The sequence below is a fragment of the Dromiciops gliroides genome, chromosome 2, assembly GCF_019393635.1.
Source record: "Dromiciops gliroides isolate mDroGli1 chromosome 2, mDroGli1.pri, whole genome shotgun sequence".
Taxonomy (NCBI): domain Eukaryota; kingdom Metazoa; phylum Chordata; class Mammalia; order Microbiotheria; family Microbiotheriidae; genus Dromiciops; species Dromiciops gliroides.
In genome coordinates, this window is record NC_057862.1 from 97,218,934 (window position 1) to 97,246,090 (window position 27,157).

The 27,157-nt window shown below is 35.3% G+C and overlaps 1 protein-coding gene across 1 annotated transcript in view; it reads right to left on the minus strand.

Moving 5' to 3' along the window:
* Nucleotides 1-5,661: 5,661 nt before the first annotated feature.
* Nucleotides 5,662-27,157, minus strand: part of TRUB1 (TruB pseudouridine synthase family member 1) — a 44,058-nt gene continuing 22,562 nt past the window's right edge. The window contains exons 4-8 of the mRNA XM_043990067.1: nt 17,648-17,729; nt 13,990-14,062; nt 12,244-12,383; nt 9,914-9,970; nt 5,662-9,246 (exon numbers count right to left, since the gene is read on the minus strand). Coding sequence (XP_043846002.1) covers nt 8,987-9,246; nt 9,914-9,970; nt 12,244-12,383; nt 13,990-14,062; nt 17,648-17,729 — 612 coding nt within the window. The 3' untranslated portion in view covers nt 5,662-8,986. The remainder of the gene's footprint in view (nt 9,247-9,913; nt 9,971-12,243; nt 12,384-13,989; nt 14,063-17,647; nt 17,730-27,157) is intronic.

Here is a 27,157-nt window from a genome sequence, read left to right on the forward strand (position 1 = left end):
TACATTTCTAATAAGAGTCAACACAAATAGAAGAGTATCAGACATTTTGGAAATTAAGTGTGTGTGTTTGTGTGTGGGGGTATACTAGAAATCCATTTCAAGTAGCAATGATTTGATTATTTCATTTGATTCTGGTTCTAGAACTGGGGAACCAGGGGAGTTGCCAGAGAGGAAAGGGAAGGAGACTAGTTAGGGGTGGAGAGTATGAAATGAGGCAACTGGCAAAAAGATGGTCAGAGAGGAAAGTGAAGATTGGCTGGAAACAGTCTAGATACAGGATATATCAGACCACCTGAGGCACTCACCAACCAGAACAATGAAAGCAGGAGTTCACATACTCAGTACTTTGGGTTATGGTCTCTGGTCCAAGCAGCAAAAAAGGTGACTAGTGGGTAAGTACTTCAACCATGCACAGTAGTCATTACACTTTAGGCTCCCCTTAGGCACTTGGCCCTTCCCCTTCCCTACTTAACTTAATTTCCCCCAGGTGCTAGAATTCCAAGGTACATTCCAGAAAAAGCCTTCTCCCACACCCCCATCCCCACACAGATTTCTCCTGGAATTTTATTTTCTACTCTCTAGTCCCTAGCTTCTTGCAACCCCATATGGAGATGTATAACTGAATGTGTGGGTCATGAAAAATTTGGCAACAGTAAAAGGTTATGTATACTTATTTTATATACCTATATACCCAGGGTTGTGTAAAAATTTCTCAGATGAAAAGGGGTCACAAATGGAAAAACCTTAAGAAGTCCTGCTCTAGGGGGAAGCTAGGTGGATCAGTGGATGAAGCACCAGCCCTGGATTCAGGAAGACCTGAGTTCAAGTCCTGTCTCAGACACTTGACACTTACTAGCTGTATGACCCTGGGCAAGTCACTTAACCCTCATTGCCCTGCAAAAACAATTTTTTAAGTCCTGCTCTAGTAAACTTTTTATGTATTTTTTCCTTTATGGATATTTTTGCTTGTCTTATTCCCCGGTAGGCAGAATGTTATGTCCTTCCTAAACTTTTGCCAATGCCTAGTGCAGTGCCATGAACAGAATAAGAACATAATAGATGTTGGTTGAGATACTGTATTGTGTAGTGTGATACCGCCTCTTAAGAGATCTAGTCATTTGGGGTCAGAAGGAGTTTGCCTTTTAGAGAAAGCCATCCATCCATTTGATCCAGGGGCACTGACCCAAGAGGTCTTTTCTGAGAATTTTCAGGGAAGCTAACCCTGACAGACTTTATTAAATAGCTAACATTCAACAAGATAATTGCTAAATACCTTACTAATGCAACACTGAGTTTTTAAGTAGTCTTGTAACAGAAGATAAACACTGTCCTGAGCAGCCATGCTTTTTGGCTAATTCATGATATGGTATCAAAACTGGACTTGTAGTGATAAGACCTGGGTTTGAGTCCTGATCTGAGCCAGCTGAATGAATTTGAACAAGTAGCACTTAAAACAGCCCTGGATCTCAATTTCCTAACTGAAAAACATCATAGTTAGTTGCTGATAGTGGAAAGAGAACCAAATTTTGTGTCAGTCACTGGATTTGAATTCTAACTCTGCTGTTTACTACCTACATGATCTTGGGCAAGTATTTAGCCCCTCTGGCCTCAGTTTTCCAAATCTGTAAGGTGGGTAGGGCAGTTAAAGTGCCGGATTTATTGTCAGAGGACCTGTGTTCAAATCCTGACTCATTATCTATGTGACCTTAAGCAACTCATTTAACCTGTCTCAGCATCGGTATCTTCATTGGTGGGCAAGCTAGGTGGTGCAGTGAATTGAGCACTGGCCCAGGAGTCAGGAGGACCTAAGTTCAAATCTGTCCACAGACACTTAACACTACACTAGCTGTGTGACCCTGGGCAAGTCACTTAACCCCAATTGCCTCAAACATCTAGGGTCATCTCCAGTCATCCTGATATATATAGAGATATAGATATAGATACACACACACACACACACACACACACACACGCACACACACACACACACACACATACATATATCCACTGGAACCAGTGTCACTGTCTCTGAGGAGAGAGTGAGGCTGGTGACTGCACAGCTCTCCTCACTTAAATCCAATACACTGACATCACCCCCCAGCGTCATGGTCCTCTTTGAGAATGAAGAACAAACAACAATCTTCATTGATAACACGATCTCTAAGGTCCTTTCTGACATTAATTTTCTGGCATCACTCTCAGGACTGTTATTTTCACCAGGAACCTTGTCCTTGCAAGAAAGTGCCATCCTTTCACTCCCCCTCTCCTTTATATTTTGTCTTCAAATAGTAGAATTTAAGTTCCTTGAGTGGAAGGATCATTATGTTTTATTTTATATATATCCCGAGTGCCTACTACAGTGACTGGAACTTAGTATATGCTTAATGAATGTTATGATAGTGTAATGAGATAATCTCTAAATTTATTTTAGCCCTAAAATCCTATATTGCAAAAATTTGATCATTGCAAATTATAATTTCATTTAATCTTCATTACCTTTAATGACAATTATTTATACTCTGACTCTTCCCTCTTCCTGTCCCACTTAGATCCAGTAAATCACTAAGTACATTGTTGATTCTTCTTTAGAAATGTCTTTCACATTTCTCTTTCCATTGCTATCCATACTCTCCTATTTTAGAGTTTTATCACCTCATGCCAAGACTACTTCATTAATCTCCTGCATCTATCTGCCTATATCAATCTATCTTACATATAACTTCCAGATTATGCTTTCTAAAATACCACTTCCATCATTTTTCTTTTTGTTGTTTAGTCATTTCGGTTATATCCAACTCAGCATGACTCCATTTGGGATTTTCTTGGCAAAGATACTGGAGTAGTTAGCCATTTCCTTCTCCAGCTCATTTTTTTTTAACAGATGAGGAAATGAGGCAAACAGAGTTAAGTGACTTGTCCAGGGTCACATAGCTAGTAAGTGTCTGAGGCCAGACTTGAACTCAAGAAGATGAGTCTTCCTGACTCCAGGCCCAGAACTCTATCCACTACATTACCTAGTTGCCCCAGTTGTAGATATAGGTGTGTAGAGTCCCTAGTTATATTGTAAGCAATTTGAGGTCAGGACCCATTTCATTTTGCACTTAGAATGATGATTTGTACTTTGTAGGCACTTAATAACCATTTGATTGCAATATCTGAATTTGAACTGCCATATCATAATCTGAATCTGAATTTCTGAAGAAAGTCACCATTTGTACCACTCTCATGACATGTGAGAATTATTAGAACTTAGATATCTGGGATCCAATCTTGGTTCAAAGAATGCTTTGCTCAGAGACTTTCTATGCTCAAATTTCCTTATCTAAATGCTGATTTTAAAAAAAATAATCTTCTGCATTTATTAGCTTGGCAGTAACATTTTCTTAGCCTGAAAAACCAAACATCCTTGAACAGTTCAAATGAGTCAGTTGAATTTATCTACCATAACTACACTTTTTAAAATGAAATAACCTTTATGAAAGGAGTTTAAGTTAGAACACGGTATTCTTATATAAGGTGCAGCTAGATGGTACAGACTATAGAGTTCAGAAATTAGGGTCAGGAAGACCTGAGTTTGAATTTTCCCATAGACATTTATTAGCTGTGTAACCCTGGGCAAGTTACTAAACTGTTCTATATCTGTTTCTTCATCAGTAAAATGGGGATAATGACAGCACCTACCTCACAGGGTTGCCTAGATCAAATGAGTAAACATACATAAAGCTCTTTGCAAGCCTTAAAGAGCTATATAAATGGTCACTATTATCACAATGACCTCTGAATAGATATATCCCTAGATTTCTCTGAATGGGATTTTTCAATGGGATGCTTCTGGTACCACCTCTTCTCAGGATACTTGGCACTTAGTGGAGACAAAGAGGGAGATGGAAAGGAAGAAGAGTCTACCAAGGCTGGGAACATGTGCCTTCCCTCTCTGGGGCCAGGGTGCAAGAGGCAGGAAATCTCTCCAGTACTGCAAGATACAGCATTCAAGCAGAGCTTTGCTCTCATGCTGCTAAGCCAGAGCCATCAATGATCAATGTGGCATGAGGAGCCAGCATGCCCCAGGAGCTGCTGCCAGCTTCCCTAGCCACTTCCGTAAGAGACGGAGCTATTATTCCCTTTTCCTGCTGTGGTGGCAGACAAGCAAGTCTATAAGGAGATGAGGGCATTGCCTGTCCTCGACCCCCATGGAAGCAAACGTATGGGGAGATCAGACTGTAGCCTGGGGGTAGATGAGATCATATCGGATTGAAATGAAAGCATTACGTTATCATTGTTTGATGCTTTTTGATATTACCACACTTAACCTAATCTAATTAAACTGTGCCACTTTATTATGATATGAGATTTAAGTTAGTTTCAAAAGCTGAATCTAATTAGGAGTTTCCAGTGAGTGGGTACTGAACCAAGAGAAAAGAACCAACACACACATGTGCCAATTACACAACCTGCTATGTTTAAAAGTCTTGGACTTAAATATGTCAGTTTTGGCTATTTCAAATGACAGATCTAGGAGTTGTTTTCAAATAATTTAACTTAGAAAGTTAAAATATGGTTTACCAAGTAAGATTTCCAGTTAACAGGCAAACCAGATCTGCTAAAATGACACGACTTAAAGTAGCGTCAGGACAGCCCTATTGAACTATAGTCATTATAATCATCTCAGTGCATAAAACCCTTATCCGAATGTAATGTTATTCTTTTGAAATTGTTGTTCAGTTGTGTCTGACTCTTCATGACCCTATTTGGGGCTTGCTTGGCAAAGATATTGGAGTAGTTTGCCATTTCCTTTTCCAGCTCATTTTACAGATGAGGAAACTGAGGCAAACAGGGTTAAGTGACTTACCCAGTGTCACAGATAGTGTCTGTCACCAAATTTGAACTCAGGAAGATGAGTCCTCCTGACTCCAGGCCTCCCACTCTTATCCACTGCACCACCTAGCTGCCTTATTGATGACTACCAAAAAAAAAGAAAAAAAGGTACCTCATTTATTATTGCTCCATCTGGCTCAAAATGTACACTTATTCAAGATCATACATTAAATCCTCACTAATTCAAATAGGAGTGATATGAATTAGTGAAAAAAAATCTAAATTAGAAAATAAATGTTAAAAAAAATAAGTGTTTTTTATGCAAACTAACCACAACTAGGCTAACAAACTGCTGTCCAGTACCAAATCCTTAGAAACTAGCAAATTAAGTAGGTCAGAATGATTTTTCATTGGCACACTAGTATATAAATGGATATTTTTGAAGTCTTTAACAAGGGTTAGTCTCTTAGGCATTTTAACTGCTTTCTTATGAATATATGCAACAAGGTATGGGTGTACATCAATCAAGGCAAACTCTTCACATTAGAAAAAAATGACAGGGGCAGCTAGGTGGCACAGTGGATAGAGCACCAGCCCTGGATTCAGGAGGACCTGAGTTCAAATCCAATCTCAGACACTTGACACTTACTAGCTGTGTGACCCTGGGCAAGTCACTTAACCCCAATTGCCTCACTTAAAAAAAAAAAAGTAAAAAATGATTATTGATAGTCAACCATTGACATCAACTTAGTGTTTCAATAAAAGTTTCATTTATTAATTGACCCCATGAAGAAAGGCCTCTAGCACCTAGTGAAACAAGGTTACATAGGATAGTTAGTTCCCTAAGCAACAACATAAATGGAAGATATGTTTGAAGTTGGTCAAAATTTAGACCATAAAAATTTTAAATTTAAATAAAGCCTGAAAATATAATCATAGGTAGAGAACTGAGCTAGACTATGTTGCTTAGTGAAAGGACAATTCAAGTTTTGCAATTACTTATCAAAATAAAAACAAAACAAATCCCAAAACTATTGCCCACCGATGAAGTACATAGACATGCAAAGGAATAGAGCAAAAGAAAAATACTGGGCCCTCATGCAATGTGCATAAAAGTGTTGGTTAGACCTGGAATCTACAAGTTCAGAAGCCAGGTTTCCCTTACTTTTCCTTCTTGTGTCCAATTCAACAAGTATTTTTCCAGCATCTAATATGTTCAAGGCTTTATGGTAGGTGCCAGAGATGCAAAAACAAAACAAAAACTGACTAGAGTAGGAAAATCAACAGACAGGGACTTTGAACTTATAGAACTTGGGCATTTGTTTCACCTATTCTTTTTTCCTTCATCTTAACAGAAGCAGTTTAGGTGGATTAATGAACTTGGTATCTTTGTGAAGATATCTTTGTAATAGATAAGGGCAAAATGAATGTAAATTACCCTGTGATATTCAACAACCCAAATGGAGAACAGACTTAATTTCAAGGGTTATAAAACTTTGCCTAGTTTGGGATATGCCCAAACTAAGTAAGAGTAAAACTTTAGCCCAGCTTTCTCTTAAAATAACTTGGCATAATTTCAAATATGCTTTCGATTTATGTATATCCTCTAATAGGGGGCTCCTTAAAGGCAAAGATAATTACACTGTCTCTATATCTCCAGAACTTTACACATAGTGGGCATTAAATGCTAGTCAAACTGAGTTTTAAATCAGGAAAATGCAAATTATTAGTTTTACTGTATAATTCTTTGGCATCACTTTGTACAATTCTCAAAACAAAGTGAGACAAACTCTTTAGGAAGAGCAGAAATTAAAAATGCCAAACTAAAATGATGTGGGATTTTTCCTCACAATATGGTGAATAAATGACCTCTGAGATGGCATTTTCAATTTTAAGAGGCTGTAGATTTAAGGCAAATACAAAAGACTCCTTTACCATTTTTGCCCAGTATAAATTTAAAAACTTTTCTTTAAAAGAAAGGGGAAAATTGGAAAGAATGTAGCTGAAAATATATAATTGAACTATATACATGAGACTTGGAACTACTGAATTAGTTATTTCTTTTCTTTCCCTTTTTTTTTTTGCAAACTGACCAGACTTATTATAAAACAATTAAATGTCATTTTGTACACTGGAATTTATGAAATTATGAAACAGAAATGATCAATTACCTTTCACCTCAACATTAGGAAAAAAAATCATTTGAACTATCAGTCATTACATGAATTGGTACTGTAAGATCATTAAACTATATACTTCCACTAGTTTTCACTTAAGTTGGTGAGTATTAAGTTTGGTTACATTCAAATTACAAACTTTTAATTTGAAGTTCAGAAATTATTTTGCTATTACAATTAAAGTATTAAAAAAACATTTCTTTTCTTTTTAATCCTGTATGTGACCCCAAGTAGTATAAAAACTTCTCATTAACTCTCATCAATGCAATAATCAATCAAGATTCCAGAAGACCAATGATAAGGAACAGTACCCACCTGCTGACAAATAGGAGATAAGACTAAATATGTAGAATGAGACACATTTTTTAATATGGCCAACATGAGAATTTTTTTGACTATGCATATCCATTAAAAAGGGTTTGTTTGTTTCCCCAGTAGAGAACAGGGAGAGAAAAGAATGCTTAATTGAAATAATAATTTTAAAAAACATTATAATGTGTTCATATTATACTCCATATATGCTGATAATCTACCAAAAAGTGTTTTATAGTAGATGTTAGATTAACCATAATTAAAATTAATTTATTTTGTATTCTTTAATGTGGAATTATTAAATGTTTTAGAGGATAAAACAACTTAATTTCAAGAAGTTTTTAATGGTCTTGCTTTTAAACTATAGGAATATAAAGAGAGACTATATTAAAAACAGAATAAAATATTACACTTTCCTATAAAGTAAAATATGAAGCTCCTAGCATCTATAAATTTGAATATTTGTTAGTGACTGTACTTTCTAAATTTTGCAATTGGAGTGGTATAAAGAATTGGGGGATTCTCAGTATAACCCAATGAAAAAAACATAATAATCAATTATTTAGAGCAAATGTCTACCTGAAAATGTAATGAAGCCATCTTGGTCAAAATCAGTATCACTTGAAACAATAATAGAAGTAAACAAGTCTAAAAAAAGTCACAGATAGGGATAATTTTTTGTTTGGTTTGGTTTGTTTTTTTTTTTTAAGTGAGCCAATTGGGGATAAGTGACTTGCCTGATAATTTTTTTTTAAGAGAAAGATAAATAATTTAGCCAAAAAAACCCCCCCAAAAAACAACCCAACAACAATTTTCCCTATTCCCCACCCTCAGGTCCCAATGTAAAAGGAAAATATGAAGGGCACTTGAGTCCCTTTGCTACCTACCAATTAATAAGCCTTAATTATTTTATTTTTTATTTTCATGGAATAATCATCTGTGTTGATAGAGTAAAACATCGATTTTGATCCTATTAATGGGGACAGTAGGTAATTATAGAGTCCACTTCTAGATATTAATTGCATCTGGTTGGTCCTTAGACTTAAACTAACAAATAAATTATTATAGGTAGATATAGTCTTAACCAAGCAATGTTTCTTTATAATGAATAATTCCCCAAAATTATGTTCATAAAGCAAATGAAGTACATAAAGGACCATTTTAAGCTCTGTTTTAAAAAAATAATTCAGCATGATCCTGTCTTCAGTGGATTATCAATAAAATTTCTCTGGGTAGTCCAATAAAAAAAATTTTACACTCTGAATCTCTGAACTTCAGAGAACAAAGTAAAGTACAACATAGATTTTGTTTTCATTAGATTAGAAAATGCATTTAACTTATTTACTGGCGTAGATACCGATGAGTGACTAAATTCAGAAAATTAAGTTTTCTGAAATTTTGATTTAAAATTTTTATTGACAATATGGTAACACAAAAACATTCTAAAAGATCATTTGAGGATACAGCAAAGAATTTAGATTACTGACAAACCCATTTATAATGCAATTGTATCAGATGAATAGCACATTGTAGGAATAAGAAATTACAGACTTTTTCTCCATGCACAGAGAGAGAGAGAAAAAAAAGAGAATTCTTTTTTTTTTTAAACAATGCAGCTTGTCATTTTGCACACAAAAAGATTATAAATTCAACCAGGAAAACATAACAATCCCAGTCCAGTCTTAAGATGTTCCAGTCACTCCATCTTTTTCCTTAACCTGACTTATTGTTTTGTCTTCAGAGCTCACAGCTGGTACTTTAGAATCCTCAGTTTTTAATTTTTTAACAGAAGGTTCTACTGAGAGAAGAGGCATGCAGTGCTCTAGGGACTGTGCTATTCCATCAATTGTCCATTTGTCTTCACGAAGGGCATGTTCCTCTAGTGTAAATGGTCCCTGTTTAGTTCGGGTCAGTTCTTGCACAGTGGCACAGGAAGAAAGTTCTATAGCAGGAAAAAAAGGGGAAAAACAGTCCATAAGACAGGTTTCTTATTTCACATTTTATATTGTTTTATATAAGATCAAGATGTGAATCTCAGATATATATCTATATATAGATACATAGATGTATCTCACTTAAAAATAAAAATAGAATAATTGAGAAGAATAAATCACAACAAAATCACTTGGGACTAAGAAATATTTACTTTCTCAATGGGAAAAGCCCTTTTCCCCCCTCATTGGAGAAAGCCAGAATATAAATATTATTTCTGCTTGTCCAGGGGATTTTGGTTTTCTACCTTTTAAAAATGGAATCATCCCCACAAACAACTTTTTAAAGGATAATCTCTCATACACACACACACACACACACACACACACACACACACACACACAGAGAGTAGTCAGGTACTCTTACTTCATACTTTAAAAACTGTTTACCCCTATATTTTTTATTCCCTTCTTTATTTCTGTTCACTTTTTATTTTCCTCTCCTTTATCTTATCACAAGCATTTAACTGCCAATGCTGATGTTTACCTAACGGTATTGCAATGGAAGTATGCAAGGGAGTCCAGAACATAAGGCTGGTACTCAGAGATATAGAAAAACAGAATACTGAAAAAAGAATATAGCTCCCCAAGTAGCGATTCTTTTTCATCCATCCTTACCTTTGCCAATGTCACTGACCAAGCTTCTGATATAAAAACCTCCTCCACATTCAACATCTGGAATGTTAACAGTGACATGGTAAATTGCAACCACCCCGTGAAATCTACTTTACATAGAAATGATGCCTCTAAACAAATGTAAAAATGCACTATGCAAACAATCAAGTGATGAAATATTTATGGGATACAAGATAAATTATTCATCCTGAAGCATATGTGTGTGAGAGATTGCAAAGTCAGAGTACTGGGAAAGCAAACAGAAGCAACCCAATGAACACATTTTAAATTAACTAGCAAGTCACGACATTTTAATAAATATTGGAGCCTAATTCGTCTAAAAGGTTTCAAAAGGTTAAATATCTCACTCTGCAGTGCTGAAAAGTTGGCATTTTTTAATGTAAATATTTTCAGACTTATAGACTCCAAACAGGTCAAGATCTTTTCCCAAATGATCATGGATGTGTTCTGGACAACACACTATAGCTAAAGATATGACTTTAAAAGTTTCTTTTGGTGGCTGGCTGTTCACTGTTTAACAAGCAATCATAAAATAATCATTCAAATCAGAAAAACCATGTGAATCAAGCACATTACAAAACTTTTTTTTAAACACTGAGGGCCTTATAAGTTGAAGAGAAGGCTATAGGTCAATCCACATCTGAGTACAGAGTTCATAATTATCCTTACAAGCTTCATCTATCAAGAGAGCATCTTTTGTAAATGGTCTCTACATTTCAAACAGAAAAGGTTACTTTTTTTCCCCTAGTCTTACCATACAATATTCCAGTCATGTGGAGAGTAAATCAAAACAATGGGGTGATTTTAATATTCTTATTTTATAATAAATTGACAGTATATTCTAAAGTCATAAAGGGTCATTTATTTCCGCATAACCATTGCCTTTATTACCCCTATGACCAGAAATGATCCTCAAGACCAAAGAAGGTAATGTAATTCTAACATCACATTTGTACTCTTGGCAGTCAGTATGGTTATGTCTTTTATTCTACAAAAATACTTAAAACTTAAGAGCAAGTAACAAAAAAAAAATCTAGGTTTTCTCATGCTCAATTATGTTTTTCTCAAAGATCATATCTTTTCCTCCAGTCAAATATCTATTTTATTTCCATAGAATAATTTTTTTAAACTGGTCATTTTTACATGTTTCTTATTTATTTCTCAAATAATTTAATATCAGAGCTTCTTAAAGACAAAAGAAATTTCTAACTGTAAAGTAAAACACCCTGTAGGCACACAAGTTATAGAATAATGTTAATGGAAAAGGAAATGAAATTTAGAAACAAAAGCCAATTGGGAGAATATTTCTTAAGGCAACATTTCTAATGTGCTCTGTGAACTGACTTAATAAAATTAAAGAGGGCCTAGAGACTAACTAAATCCTTATCTCTTTGAAAATGAAGTATGTTTCAAGTTTCACACATCAATCTCACTGTAGGCAGGAAGACTATGAAATGGGCATAAATTTCTCAGGACAAAGATAAACATTATCCCCCCCCCCCAAAAAAAATCTAAGGTTTAGACTTATATGAATTTTATGAATTCTTTTTTCAGGCAGAGGCAAACAAGGTAAGGAAAAGCTAAAAATAACATTTATAACCTAAATATAAAACTGATTATGTTCCTAAGAAAATATACTCCTTTCCATTTATTTCCAGATTACCAAGAATTTTCAATTATAAATGTTTTAGGTTACAGTGGAGAAAGAAATTATCTTAATTCTGATGAACTATCACATAGGATCATAGATTCAGAGCAAAAAAGAATGTTGCAGGTCAATTACACCAATCCCCTTATTTTACTGATGAGACAACTCAAGCCCAGAGAAGTACCAAGGGTAACAAGGATAGTATGTGTCAGAGTCAGGATTCAAACCCAGTTTTTCAGACTCCAAAACAAGCTAATATTACACAATACTATTCTAAGAAATCCCTTTTCCCCAAGAAAAATGTCAAACCAATTAATTCTAACAATGGTATAGAAATAGTACAACAAAAAGAGGGTTATAAAGTAAAAAATACTGTTATCTGAAAATAAGATATATCATAGCCAATAATCCCAACCTTATATGTTGATACTTTGATACATGAAAATCACAGAATGATTTATGAATTTCCACATACTTGTGGCCATCTCCTAAACTGTGTTATCAAGAGCAAAGAAAATTAGGAAATTTCTGCCTGGTAAAAATTGTCTAATAATTGCAAGCACAAATCTTCATTGTATTCCATACATCATTTTGGATTGCATCTAAACAATAAAATAAAATGCATGACAATTGAATCACTTGCATTTTAAACTTCTTCCCTTACCTAATGTAAATAAAGGTGGTTGGAACTTTTGAAGGGAGAGGCTATACACTGTGACTGGTCTGGCAGGTTTTGCCTCTACTACTTCACCTTTCTTCATCAAAGTTGAAAGTCTTTGTCCATCTTTCTTTAAAGCAGAATACCTAAAAAAGGTTGAAAAAAAATCTCATCAGATATTAAAATAATACACAAATCACTGGTTGTCCTGAATTAAATCTATCATTAATTGAAGCAAATTAATTCTACCCTATCAAATTAAATTTCACTTTTGATTAAATGGATTAATATTTTTTACATCATAATGGTATCAGAGATCAGTGAGAATTCCTTAAACATCTTTGAAGTTAATGTATCTTATACTGGCATTTACTGAGCAACGGTGCCACTTCCAATCTTTAATCAATTCCCTGGTAGATTGGATCCAGTTCTCTGTGGCCCCTGGTACCACCTATGCCAAATTTCAGAATTCTGCAAGATGAAATGAAGGAGAATGGGGTGGACTATACTATAGTGAAAGAATGAGGTAAGATTTCTCAGGGAACAATGACCTACTTTAAAAATGATGTGATTATTCATATTTTCTTAAATAATGAAATGGCTTCATTTTCACATAAAAGACATTTTCACATTTTAAGATTTCTGGCTGAATGTTATTAAAAAGCAAATGAATGGTCCACTTAAGAAATCTCTTTGTGTGGTCAAGCTTTATGATCAGAACAGGAAAGCCTTGAAACAACTACTATACAGAAAATACTAAAAGCAGTTTTATGTAAACCCCCCAAAATAAATATTTAATTATTAGGGCCCAAAGTACAATTCATGCTGCTCTTGCCTGTTAAAACCATTTATATTTCAGCCAACATTTACTATTTTTCAAGTCAAATTGTGACTCCAAATATAGTATAGCAGGTTATAAGTGGTTCCCCCCACCTCCAAATACGGGAAACTAATTTAATTAGTGTCTATTTTAGAACTAAACCCTGTTTGGGTACATTTTTATTTTGTGACTTATAAACATCTTTTAATGACCTAAATGAAATAATTTAGAATACTTTTTACGGGGATTCAACAGTCCTTCTGAAAACTAGTCAATACAACAACGAGTAGTACACTCAAAGAGAAATGTTAGTAAACATAATAATTAACCAATGTCCATTCAATCTCATCACTCTATGTTCATGTATTCAGAGGCTATATTTAACAAATATGGAAATATATATGTGCCTGCTAGGAGACACATCCCTGGTCTTTTTTGTTTTAGCAATATGAAGAAACGGAAGCTGCTAGGCCTTGAAAGCAAAGTCTATAATCTGTTACTCAGTCACTCTAGTGCACATCAGGCTCTCAGATGCCTCTGACACATATCCCTGCATCAGTCCATATCAGACAGGAACAACGACCTCTAGGGCAGCTCTTTGCTGAAGAGATGATCTGCTTGCTGTTAGAAAGGAGGCCTAGGTGATAATAAATATTGTAAATATAATCTCAAAGCTTAGTGTTCACTCATATGACACCTAGGCCTGGGTGATAAGCCACTTCCTATGTTCTCTATGACATCATAGCATTTCTTAGAGATTATCAGAATGTTCACAGCATCCTGTCTAAGTTAATAAATATCATACGCATCTGATCATTCACTGTCATATTTAATGGATGTTTTGTTGATACTATATTACGATATAAAAGGAACTCAAGTGATTTTTTACTCTGGAAAGCATTAAAAGTTTACTATTATTAATATTAACTTACAGAGGGGGTACTTGCATTATATTTCCTGTAAATTTCTGGAGAATACCTTCAATATCTTCTTGCTTTATCTGATCTGCCAACATGAAAGAAAACAAATACTAACTCTACACATGATGAAAGAAACATATATATCATTTTTATAACACTGACACAGCTCTAAAAATGTATTCACTTTATTTTTTAAAGCTGCACTATGATGCACACATTGCCCACCAATATCTTACTTCTAGAAACATGAAACAGCAAAATAATAAATCTTGCTGTGAGAAACGGGGAGAAAAAAGTACAATATATCTTTTGTTAAAGATCAGATTTCTTTTGTCCTAGTTTCCATGAAAAAAAATGGGCCAATGAACTTCTATGCATTTAGTCAATGCTTACTAAGGGTTTTCGAAGATATGAAAAAAAAATCCTGTAATTTGTCCTGCAGTGATCAATATCTTAGAAAATAAAAGGGATAAACACACTGCAAAGTATAACAGGTAATGTGGCATCAAAAACTGTTAGGGGCCAACTATATTAATGTCTCACTTAGGATTATTCTCCACCCTACCTTAACTGTCACCTGCCAGATCCATAAAACTACTAAAATGGCTTAAATTTTCTATTCTAAGATTTAGTTTTGTTTAAATGAACAAGTAGTTGTCTTTGTTCTTCCTCCTTCCTTACTTTTACCTTACCATCTCCAAAGTAGCTTTACACAAATAAACAAACAAACAAAAATCTATCTGGTGGGCAATCGGGAAAGGAATGTAGTCACTAGGTATTTTACACTTTGAGGCAGACAACATATAACTCATAAAACCTTTCATATCTGTTTTCAGTTCTTTTTCGTTCTAACCCTTTTCAAATAAAATAGGATACATATTATATTTCTCTAACTAAAGAGCTTCAAAAATTGAATGTAACTTTAGTTCAACTGTTACTGTTTTTAATTTTAGAGATGTTCATAACTACTGAAATCTGGTTTTGAACTAGTTCCCAAATATTGATTAGCAATCTAAATCACAGAAAAGATTATGTAATTTGTGGGAACATTCAGCAGCATTAAATGTTCACAGTACTCCCACTAGTCTCCTTTCCTACTTTTTCTTCTAACTTTTGGGGAATTAATGTTTATTCTAGTATAGATTTGTTACAATAGATCTTATATGGCAAATAACAAACAAAAATCCTATGATTAATGTCTATTTTAGTAGTATACAAGGCTTTGTCATACCAAAGGCTCCACAGACTGATCAATTTTTTTTAAAAAGACAAGAAAGAAAAACAAGACGTCCCATGCTCAAACTTTTAATATTAACATAGCAAGAAACAGACTGACCTTAGTTTGACTTCAATCCTTGCAAGTTACACAGGAAGGGGTAGCTAAAGTCTACTGAATTCAAATACAAACAGAAAAAATGCAAAGCACAGGATATACTAAGACCAAGTATTTAGGTAATATTCAAGTGCTTCAGAATAGTTCTATGCCTATAATTCCTACTACTGTGGAGGACCAGGGATTAATAGATCACTTGAATTTGGGAGTTCTGAGTTGGAGGACTAAAACTAATTCGGTGTCCACACTAAGTCTACATCAATATGGGGAGCCCATGGGAATATAGGGCCATCAGGCTTCCTGAGGCTGGGCACAGCAACCCAGATTTTATCTCCATTGCAACATCAGATCATAATTACTGTTGATACCTTGGTTTCTAAAACACAGATGGCAAATGCTTACCACAATGCCCAGCAGCTGTTTAAAGAAGTGTCATTAATGATAATGCTGTAATGACTCATAAACCAGTCAAGGCCACAAAGAAAAAAAAATGCAGTTGGAGGTTGTTATGGCAAAACCTTTATGTATGAAGCATAAAATCATAAAATAACTCAATTAAAAGGAACTTCTAAGTAGACTATTGTATGTTATCTGAAAACTTCTGATACGTTCAGAAACCTTCAATGTTGCATCAATCCCAATATTATTGGCCTTGTATTCAAAGTCTTGCATAATCTGGCCATTTCTTAAATATACTCATATATGTCACATTAACTACTGAACATCAACTAAGTTACATAAATCTAAATTACAGTGAAAAAATCATTTGGGGGATAGGGATGGATGAATTAAATATTCTACTAAACTGAGAGTTGATTTGAAAATAAAATCTTTTTGTCTAAGCCCTTGTAAAAATCTTTCAAATAAATATTAGTGTTATCACCCAAGTAAAGCATAGTGATGGCTGTAGTGCTTTAGGATCATAATAATGAATATCTATATATTAATTCTCACTACAGTACTAAAGATGTAGATGAAGGAGACTGTTGAACGTTGATGGAAGTAGAGCATAGTAGGAAATTAATTTCCTTTTTAATAAATTCTTGAGGAACATATTTACATGGCATTCACCCTATGTACCAGGGGAAAAAAAAAAGGTTTCTGATTGTATTTCAATTAATAGGAACTTTAAACATATATACAAAATATATGTTTAAATACCTTTTTAAACACCTGTATTGCAATATAATTCAAAAGCTTTATTTTAAAAGAAAGCCAGAGAAGACATAATTGCATTTAAAATTTTGCTGATTAGTCAAACCAGGTACAAAAGAAACTACAGGGCTGAAGTTCTAATAGCTAGGAAGGTAAATGAATTCCAGCAGCTACCTAAACTCTCTCCTACAGGGACAACAGTATAGCTCAACACAAGAACACAGGAAGACTAGATAAGCATTCATTCTCCTGCAATTGAGTCAAGTGGGAAAAATATCAACCACAGGCAAGAGTTAAAAAAAACAGAAACCCTACAAATAATTCACACTTTGTGACAGGATAATGGGGGTGAACTTACTGTATAAACCTACTGTTGTTATAAATAGAATGAGCACTGTGAAGGTTGCTAGGAGACCATTTCATTTATCTTTTTTTTGGAGTAGTGAAAAAAAGGGATGGGAGATAAATTAAGATGGGCCCCAATTAGTTCTGTTTTACTTCCAAGAGAAATTACTCTTTCTCTGCCATAAGTTTACATGTTTTCCCAAACCGGGGAAAGAATTAGTTTTAAAACAGTGACCCTACATACAAAAACTAATGGGCTCACTTATTTTAGTAGTACAAACTAATCTATAAAACAGAGATCGTAAAGGCAGTTAAAAAATGAAAAAAATTCAAAATTGTAACTACAAAAGGATTTGGGCAAGAAGTTGAAATGAAGAAAGAAAGGAAACTAGGAGAATAATTTGGAAATGGTATCCCTCAGGATTTGTTTCAAATGAAGTAATTATAATGAAAAATGTTAATGAACATAACCCAATCCATGTGTTCATTCATTAAAATATATTTATTATCAACAATAGCTGAACTTTATGTAGTACAAGGTTTACAAAGATCTTTATGTGTTATTTCATTTGATTATTAAATATAAGGCACTGAGCACTAAGCACTGAAGGAGATAAAAATACATGTTTCTCTGTTCTCAAGAAACTGGCAATCTAAAACATAGCAAACATCCACTAATCCACTAATTCTGAACTTCTTTGGTTTATTTAAATTGTTTGGAAAACTGCAATCACTTGTTAAAACTAGTTTTAAATTTAAAACAGCTCAGAGCATCCTTCCTTTCTCTTCTAGAGTAGATTTTGACTCTGTAAGTAAAATATAAAGTTTACTTCCTACCGTAAGGTTTTTCTTCTGTAATTTTCCCTGTTGAATCAAGTGTATCAGTAGCTTTCCCCAGTTCTCCAGTAGCAATATACTTCTATACGGAGAGGAAATAAGCAAACCATACAATGAAAAGTACTGATGAACATGTCAAGTTTCATACAAAATTTTATTTCAGTTTAAACTAATATGATTAACCTGACAGAAAATGAGGGTAATCATCAATGACTATTTGTTTTTTGAAAAATGCACTGTGATAAATTAAGAATACGTCTGAAAATTTTCTAACCCCCAACATTATAAAAGCTGAGGCACTTTTAAAATTAAGGCCTAAAAATACACAATGAAATAAATGTATAATGCAAAAATAATGTAACAGCGGACAACTTTTAAGATCATTTTCTGATGTCTAACTATGGCATGGAGTCAATCACTATATTCTTTTTTTTTTCTTTTCTTTCTTTTTTTTTTTCAGGGCAATGGGGGTTAAGTGACTTGCCCAGGGTCACACAGCTAGTAAGTGTCAAGTGTCTGAGGTCAGATTTGAACTCAGGTACTCCTGAATCCAGAGCCAGTGCTTTATCCACTCAATCACTATATTCTTGAAGACTATACACCAGAGAATTGCAATGTAAATTTACCAAGCATTTACTAAGTGGAAGGCCTCACGCCAGACACAAAACCAAAACTGTCCCTGTCCTTAAAGAACTTAATAACCTTTACTAGGGGGAAATCATATTTTTTTGTTGTTGTTGTTCTGGACATAATGGTTTTAATGGTGTAGGGAAATCTTGGTGCATGTTAGTATGTTCTCTATAACTTATGGTGTTATTAAGTTGACTGAAGCACTGAGAGGGTAACTTGCCCACAATCACACAGCTATCTTTTATCTTTTACAAGCAGGATTTGAAAAAATCCTGGTTTTTCTTACTTGAAGGTCAATTCTCTCTATTCTGCCACCAAACTTCTTCTTGAATGAAAACTATATGCAAAGTAACTTGAAGTGTAGGATGGGAAAAGAAGTAACAACTACAGTGATCAGGATAAAGCCTTTTATAGCAAATGGTATGAGAGAAGAAAGGTCTTACCGAGCTAGAAAAACTCTGAGGAGAGGTCTGATGACAAACTAAGGTATACCTACTTAAGAAGGGCTCATCAAAAAGAGATGTCTATCAGATGACACGTTTTTGATCATGTAAGTATTTATAGCGTGTGAAAGGTTGACATCTTCATCAGTGAGGGAATGCCCACAGTGATGAAATCATGGATAACTTTCAGTATTGTAAGGTTTTTAAAAATACAACAAAAATCAATTCACTAACCCTAATGAGTGATAGTAAAAAAAGAAAGAAAAAAGCTTAAAACAATTTGAAAACAGGAATAGAAAGCTAAAACCAAGAAAAGCAATCTTAATTTATGAACATTAAATTCAGTTGTTGTTCAGTGGTTTTCACTTGTCTGACTCTTCGTGACTATTTCCTTCTCCAGCTCATTTTACAGATGAAACTGAGGGAAACAGGGTTAAGTGACTTGTACAGCATCACACAGCTGGTTAAGTGTCCAAAGCCAGATCTGACCTCAGAAAGATGAGTCTTCTTGAAACCAGGCCCAACACTCTCTCCACTACTACATATACGTGTTCGTTCTCTCTCTCTCTCTCTCTCTCTTTACACATGCTCTTAATAAAGATCCTATTTTCAGATCTCTGAAGGGGAAAAGCTGAATCTGTGCTACATCTCTACTAAATTTCATTTTTATCACAATAATTGTGTTCATCTCAGTGAAGAATTAGTTCATCCCTAATTCATTACTAACCAGAGGCTCTGCTTATCATTCTAGAATAACTACAGTATATTTTTTGTTCATTCTATTTGCCTATATCTGAAACTTGTTTTGTTTAGTACACTGAAAGTACATTATTAAAAAAAACTAATGAAAATACTTTTTATTTTTAAAAAGGGGGAATTCATTGTATTTCTCAGAAAGAGCTCATTAATTTCACTGTGATAGGAAATTTATAACCAATGGAAGACCTAGTGAAAAAATGAGAAAAATTATATATGTGTATACACATACACATATATGATCCTCAGTGGTCATTTCATCCAAATCTCAAAGATAAAGAAAACAAGTTTCCTCAAGTAATTTTTTTCCCCCAAGGTCATTCAGGTAGTAAATATACAAGCTGACTCCAAATCTAGCAATCATTCTGTTGGAATAAAGATGTCTACTTTCTTATGATCTATAAGAAAATCCATGCCCCCTTTTACAGGGTCACCACTTTCATCTAATTTCATTAAATTCATCAAATATGTAGTACTACATATGCAAGGTACTTTGCAGAATACTATTAGAGAGTAGCTCAAGATTTTCTTTTGTGCATACCATGCTGAAAGATTTGATTAATGTTATAATTTTTAAAAGTCAATACCAGTGACAAAAGTAAACTATTGTTTCCTCAGTCATACCATGTTGGCTGTCCATTTTCTGCTTACCATGATTTTGCTATATTATCTCCTATTATATAAAACACAACTACAAAGAAGATGCACAAGCAAATGATTTCCATATTACAAATGGTCCAAGTAACAGTTGTCAAAATGGTTGCTCTGGTTAAAATGAATGGCTAAGAGAAATGGACCTGAACAAAGGCTTCCACAGCTTATCTCCACCTACTAGACTAGAAAATACATAAAGGCCAGCACCTTGTCTGATTCATCTTTATATTTCCCCTACTTGGCATTTCAACAGTCTTACATATGGTAGTCAGTGAATGGATAAAAACTAAAATAAGTTCATGCTGAATGGTCTGTACCACTGTAACACTTTTTACAGCTGTATAAGATAAATACAACATGACTTCTTTTAGTCTCCCTCTAATTAACCTAAAATATTTCATTTAGCAAACCTCAGCTCCTTTTGGAGGGAAAGTTAATCAGCATCTCTCCTAAATATGCTTTACTTTCGGTAGACTCTTATCTCATTTTCCCCATTTGGCAACTATGTGGATTCACTTATTATGTATTTCAGTTGTATTAGCATTAGCTTTGGAATAAGAAACAAAGGCTATTACGATCTGTGTGACCTTAGGCAAGTAAACTAACCTAACTTCTTTATGTCTCAGTTTCTCCATGTATGCAAGGCACATTTTAAAATTTAATATCGGGGCAGCTAGGTGGCACAGTGGATAGAGCACCGGCCCTGGAGTCAGGAGGACCTGAGTTCAGATCCGGCCTCAGACACTTAACACTTACTAGCTGTGTGACCCTGGGCAAGTCACTTAACCCCAACTGCCTCACTTAAAAAAAAAAATTTTAATATCATATTAACATTTTGTCCATCACTTTCTCAAGTCTAGACAATCAAAAAATAATAATTCAAGCCATGATGTGTACTGTTTGCCAATTTTTGAGGTGTAAGTACTCACACTGAAAATTTAACAATCAACTGGTGCAAGCCAGCTCAAAAGCTGATTCAAGCACATGCTTGTATTAGCCCAATGTTAGAACCCGTTAAGATAGTTTTGGATCCTGGCTGTCATCCAGTGTATTATCCCAGTTTTGTGTTATCTGAAAATTTGATAACAATACCATCCAAGTCTTTACCTATGTCACTGATAAAAATGATAAATAGCACAGCTCCAAGCAAAAATTCCTGGGTCACGACACTGAAGAGTTTACAAATTTACATTGAACTATTAGTGATTCTGAGCCTGACCATTTAACTAGTCTGAAGTTCATTTAACTATTATTTAGCCCACAACTCTCAATCTTTTCTAGAAGAATCACATGAGACATTCTCTAAAACTTTGCTAAATTCTTTATAAAACAGAGCTTCAGAATTCTCCTGGACCTACCAGTCTAATTGGTTACCTCATCCAAAAAAGACATGTTAGTCTGGCACAAACTACTCATGACAAAGCTATGCTGGTTCTTTGTAATCACCAATTATCCCTTTAACAATACATTATAGGGGGCAGCTAGGTGGCACAGTGGATAAAGCACCGGCCCTGGATTCAGGAGTACCTGAGTTCAAATCTGGCCTCAGACACTTGACACTTACTAGCTGTGTGACCCTGGGCAAGTCACTTAACCCCCATTGCCCCGCAAAAACAAAAACAAAAACAAAAACACAATGCATTATAGATTTGGGGGGTGGGGGTTTGGGGGGAACCAACTGGGGTTAAGTGACTTGCCCAGGGTCACAGAGCTAGTAAGTATCTGAGGCTAGACTTGAACTCAGGTCCTCCTGACTCCAGGCACTCAATCCATAGTGCCACGTATTTGCCCCCATTATAGAATTTTTTACCAGGAATCAGTCAAGTTCACTTAGCCTATTGTGTACAGATGCTAGTCTCTTCCCTTTATTGAAAACTGGGAAAATGTGTCCTATTCCAGTACTTGTGGTGACTTCCCCATTTTTCATGAATTTTCAAATATCACTGACAAAGGTTAAGCAGTGACATCCATCAGTTCTTACAGTTCTCCACAGAAAAAGTTCATCTGGGCCAACTGTCTTGAATTTATCATGAGCAGCTAGGTATTCTTTGACTATCTCCTTATTTATATTGAATATCAGCTCCCTATTAGCCATTTTTGTTCTGTCCTTTTCAGAGAGAAAGCCATCCTCATTAGCAGAGAAAACAAGCAAAATGAGAATTAAGCAACTCTTATTTCTTTGTTATCAATTTTCATTGTGCCATCCCTGCCATTCAGGTCTCCTGTCCCTTCTTTGATCCTTCTCTTTTCCCCAAAATAGCTTAAAGAAACATTTTATAATGTTCTTGGTTTTCCTGACAACCTCATCTTATTGGGAAGTGAAAAATATTTTCCTTCCTCCTGTCCTGACATCTAATGCTATTTACCTTCTAATTCAATATGGTTAAAAAAAATTTCAATTTAACTAATCCTAATCTAACCTGAAAAATTATAACTATATGAAAAATTTTAAGTTTAGAAAAATTATAATTGGGTCATAAATCCCTTTGTGGTCACCATTCAAATGTAAAAATATTTTTAAACTTACTGGCCTAATCTAACTGGGGGCCTAATCTGTGAATGTTTGACTGGCTGGCTATCTGAGTGCTATTAATTGCCTAAGCCAATTTGTTAGGGCCTTTTAAAAAGTTCTCCACACTGCTCTGCTCCCAAATTGATAAACAAATGATTAAGAAGCCTCTTAATTAAATAATCAAAGCAGGGTTTATTTTTAAAAATAAATGTATTGTTCTTGTTTATTTTTTCTTGGTTTTTTTCCTTTTATTCTGATTAATATGTTTAACATGGTTGTATTATATATCCTATATCAAATTGCTTACTGGCTTTGGGAGAGGGGAGGGAAGAGAGTATGGGAGAAAAAATGGAACTCAAAAAATATCTTCACATGTAATTGAGAAAAATTAAAATAAATATTTTTATAAATACTTCTAAAAATAATAATAAATGTAAGAGATAAGAAATGCAAAGTTATACAAGACCTGACTGCTTTCTGCGTGTCTCCCTCCTGCTGCTGCTTGTGCTCTTTGCCATCTAACTTCCTTAGCGTCCTCCTGCATACCAACGTGTTCCCCCTTTCCGTCTAGCATCCCCGTCACTGAAAAGCCCCCTGCTTCACTTTCACTACCGTAGGCTTAGTCTCCTTTACGAACCCCCTTTCTGTACTATCCTGACGAACCCCGAAGCGCTTCTTCTCACCGACCTCCTTGCATCTCTAGCCTTTCTGTCTAACTGCCGTGCTGAACCCGAGTCTCTCTTAGTCCTCTGGCGTCCTCCCTTCTAACTCACTAAAAAAACCTTTTCTCCATACCATTCTTTCTCTGTCTGTCCACTCTATCAGTCTGCTGCCCAGGCTATATATCTTCCTTCTCTCCCCTCAAACCTTGGGATCCCTGAGTCCCTGCACACGCCAAGCTAATCCACCAGCTGCCCTAAGAGGCCGGGGGAATCGAGTCTGCCGTGTACATCACACCTAGGGATTGAGGGGCCGTGTTCCCTGCTGCATGCCTGGGACCTCTGCATGGGCTACCCTAGAGGCCAGCCTGGATGAGCCCAGGATCTCTGGGGTAGATCCCCTCAGGGTGGAGGGAGCTGGGGCTTTCCCCAGCTGTCCACCCAGTCTGTGTTCTTTAAGGCCCATGGACTTCTCTGATCGGCTGAAGCGGAGGGGGAGGGGCACTAGCCCCTCTTACACAGAGAAGACCCCTGAGGGCCTAAGGCTTTTTAATCTCAGCCCAAAGGCAAGGTCCCCAAATCACAATAAATTCCCACAATACACTTCTGAAACTATTCACCAAAACCATCATCATCAAAGATACAGAAGAGAAAGAAGTGTTTGTAAGTAATGTATAGGTGACTCTACTTCCTTTTTTACTAATTTTAAAACTCTTTATTTTTACTTCACAGAATTAAAACGTCAGAATTGAAAAAAGAGAGACCATTTGATTAAACTCCACAACTGAACAAGAACTCATCTCTGAAACATATCTAACAAGGGATCATTCACAATTTTTTTCAGTATTTTTCTTTTTTTTTCCTTTTTTGTTTTTTTAGTGAGGCAATTGGGGTTAAGTGACTTGCCCAGGGTCACACAGCTAGTAAGTGTTAAGTGTCTTGAGGCCGGATTTGAACTCAGGTACTCCTGAATCCAGGGCCGGTGCTCTATCCACTGCGCCATCTAGCTGCCCCTTTTTCAGTATTTTTAATGAACTCTTCATTACCTCTCAAAGACAAGTCCATTCTTCTTTTGGTTAGGTTACCTCATCAGACCATTTCCCCCTCCATCTAGCCTAAACTGACTCTCTGGAACTTTCACCCACTGATCTTAATTCTTCCTTCAGGGGTTAGCCAGAACAATCCCAACCTCTCCTCCACATGACAACCCTTCAAATACTTGAATTCAGTTACCATGTCTCCATTAGTCTTTTCTCCTCAAGGCTAAACAGAATCTGCTCCTTCAACCAAAATCCTTGATCATCCTGGCTATTCTCCTCTCGTTGCTTCCTAGTTTGCCAATGTACTGCAGAGAAAATGTTTATTCTCCAGGCCCTATAACTGGGATTGTGAATTCAATTATTGCTCTAATTATAACAAAATTCTACTATAATAAAGCCATCTGCAGGATTTGTTATAACAGAAATTTTAACTGATGCAATGTTGAGACTTTCTGCTTTGACATTTATGACAATAGGAACCTCATCTTGAACTATTCAAGTTTTCTCTTTATCCCATTGCAATTAAAACAACAGAATTTTCAAAAAAATATCCTCATGTTTTCAGGGGCAAAAAAGAAATTAAATATATTACAGAAAAGAGGCATAATCATTCCTTTTTCCCGTGGCCGACAGTGAAAACCTCGTCTTGAACCATTCAAATGTTCTCTGAATCCTGCTGCAAATATTAAGAAAACAGAATTGTCAAAAAAAAAATATCCTTGTGTCTTCAGTGAAAAAAAAAAAGAAATGAAATATATTACAGAAAGGAGGCACAATCACTCTTTTTCCCCTTGACTATTCCACCCAAGCAAAAAAAAAAAAAAAAGAAGTCTCATAAATTCCCCATTCAATAAATAGTCAAAAGATATGATCAGGTAGTTTTCAAAGGAAGAAATTCAAGCTATCAACAGCCATGTGAAAAAAATTCTCTATATCACTAATAATTGATAGTAGTCATTTAAATATTAATTAAAATATAATAAATTAACATTTATCTAGCACCTATAAATTAAAGCCTCATTCCCACCAGATTGTCAAAAATGACAAAAAAGGAAAATGATCATTGTTAGAGGGGCTTTGATTAATGCAATGTTTTTTTGTCCAGCCATTTTGGAAAGCAATTTGGAATTATGCTACCAAAATCAATGAAGTGTGAGTACTCTTTGACCAAGTGAAACTAGTACTAGGTGTGGTTTTTGTAGAGTTACAGAGGTAAAAATTAAGGGGATGGTCAACCACTGAGAAATGGCTAAACAAATTATAAATGTAGTGGAATATTATTATGCCATAAGCAATGACTAAGACAGTTTCAGGGAAGCTTTGTATGAGTTGATACAAAGTGAAGTTTGCAGAACTAGGAAAAAATATATACAATAATAATAATAAAGACAGACAATTTTGAAGAAAACCCATAAAATTTTCAATATGCTTATAAAAATGTTAATATTAGTGGAGTATGAAAAGGCCCAAACTGAACTGGCCAATATAAATCCTAATTTGAAACCTAAATTGAAAAAAGTGCATAATTCATGCAATACTGCAGTAAACTAATACTATAACAATATACTACACTTGGGGAATGATGGTCCCCTTTATAAAAAAATATTGAGGGGGCAGGGAATTGAGGGTTAAGTGACTTGCCTAGGGTCATATGGCTAGTAAGTGTCAAGTGTCTGAGGTCGGATTTAAACTCAGGTCCTCCTGAATCCAGGGCCGGTGCTTTATTCATTGCGCCACCTAGCTATCCCCATGATGATCCCTTTTAAAAGAAACTAAACTAGACCTTAAAGGACTATTGCTACTTAAGCTACATCTGTGGAACTTCTTAGACCAGTGGTGGAACTCTTCATTTAAACAATCATTAAACACCTATCATTTCAACAATCATTAAGCACCTATTATGTACATGGCACTGTGCTAGGAACTGGGGATACCAAAGCCATCCATGACCTCAAGGAGAGTATATTATGTGAGAGGGAGGGTGGAGAAGGTGGGACTATATACAATGGTAATGAAATGGAAAGTATATACAGAGAAGTTTCAAGAGGGAATGAAAGGAGGCCTCATATGGGAAGTAGAGAGAGAATCAGTGAAGTCATGTAGGTGACAGCTAGACTATGTTTTAGCAGAGGAGGTGGGGGTACACTAGAGACTGGAGGAACCACGTCTGCAAAATCCAAGCTTGGGGAGGAGGGGATATGTCTGTGGTAAGCAACAAGAAGATACTAGTACTTTAAACCAAACCTTCTAGGAAAACCTTTAAATGGCTATTATTAATGCTTCTTAATAATATGATTCATATTTTTTGAAATTTTTATATTGAACATTAAAAAAACCAACATTCTTTTCTGTATCCCTTTGTAATAGGAATACAGAGATGAATTACACCCTCCCTTGCCCTGAAAATGTGTAAAACCAAACAGGGGCTGGAGGAATTGTAAAAAGTAGTATGATCCTGACAAGAACATGGGAAGGAAGGACAAATGGCCAAGAAGTCCAAAGTGCTGAATGAGCATAAAAGGCAAGAAAGGGTGGGGAGAAACGTTGGGGAAGATGTTTCATAGAGGAAGAAGCACTTAAACCGAGGCTTTAAATGAAGAATAATTCAAAGAGAGCTATGAAAGGAATACATTTCAAGTATTCAGAGCCAGAAAATGGAGACAAGACTAGGGAGCAGGCAAAGAGATCCGTGAAATTGGAGGGCATGAAGGAGAAGAATCTGAAATCAGGCTGGAAAGGTAGACTAGAGCCAGATTGCAGAGGGTCTTTAATGCCAAGTTAAACTTCTAATGTATTATTCAAGTAATAGGGAGCCA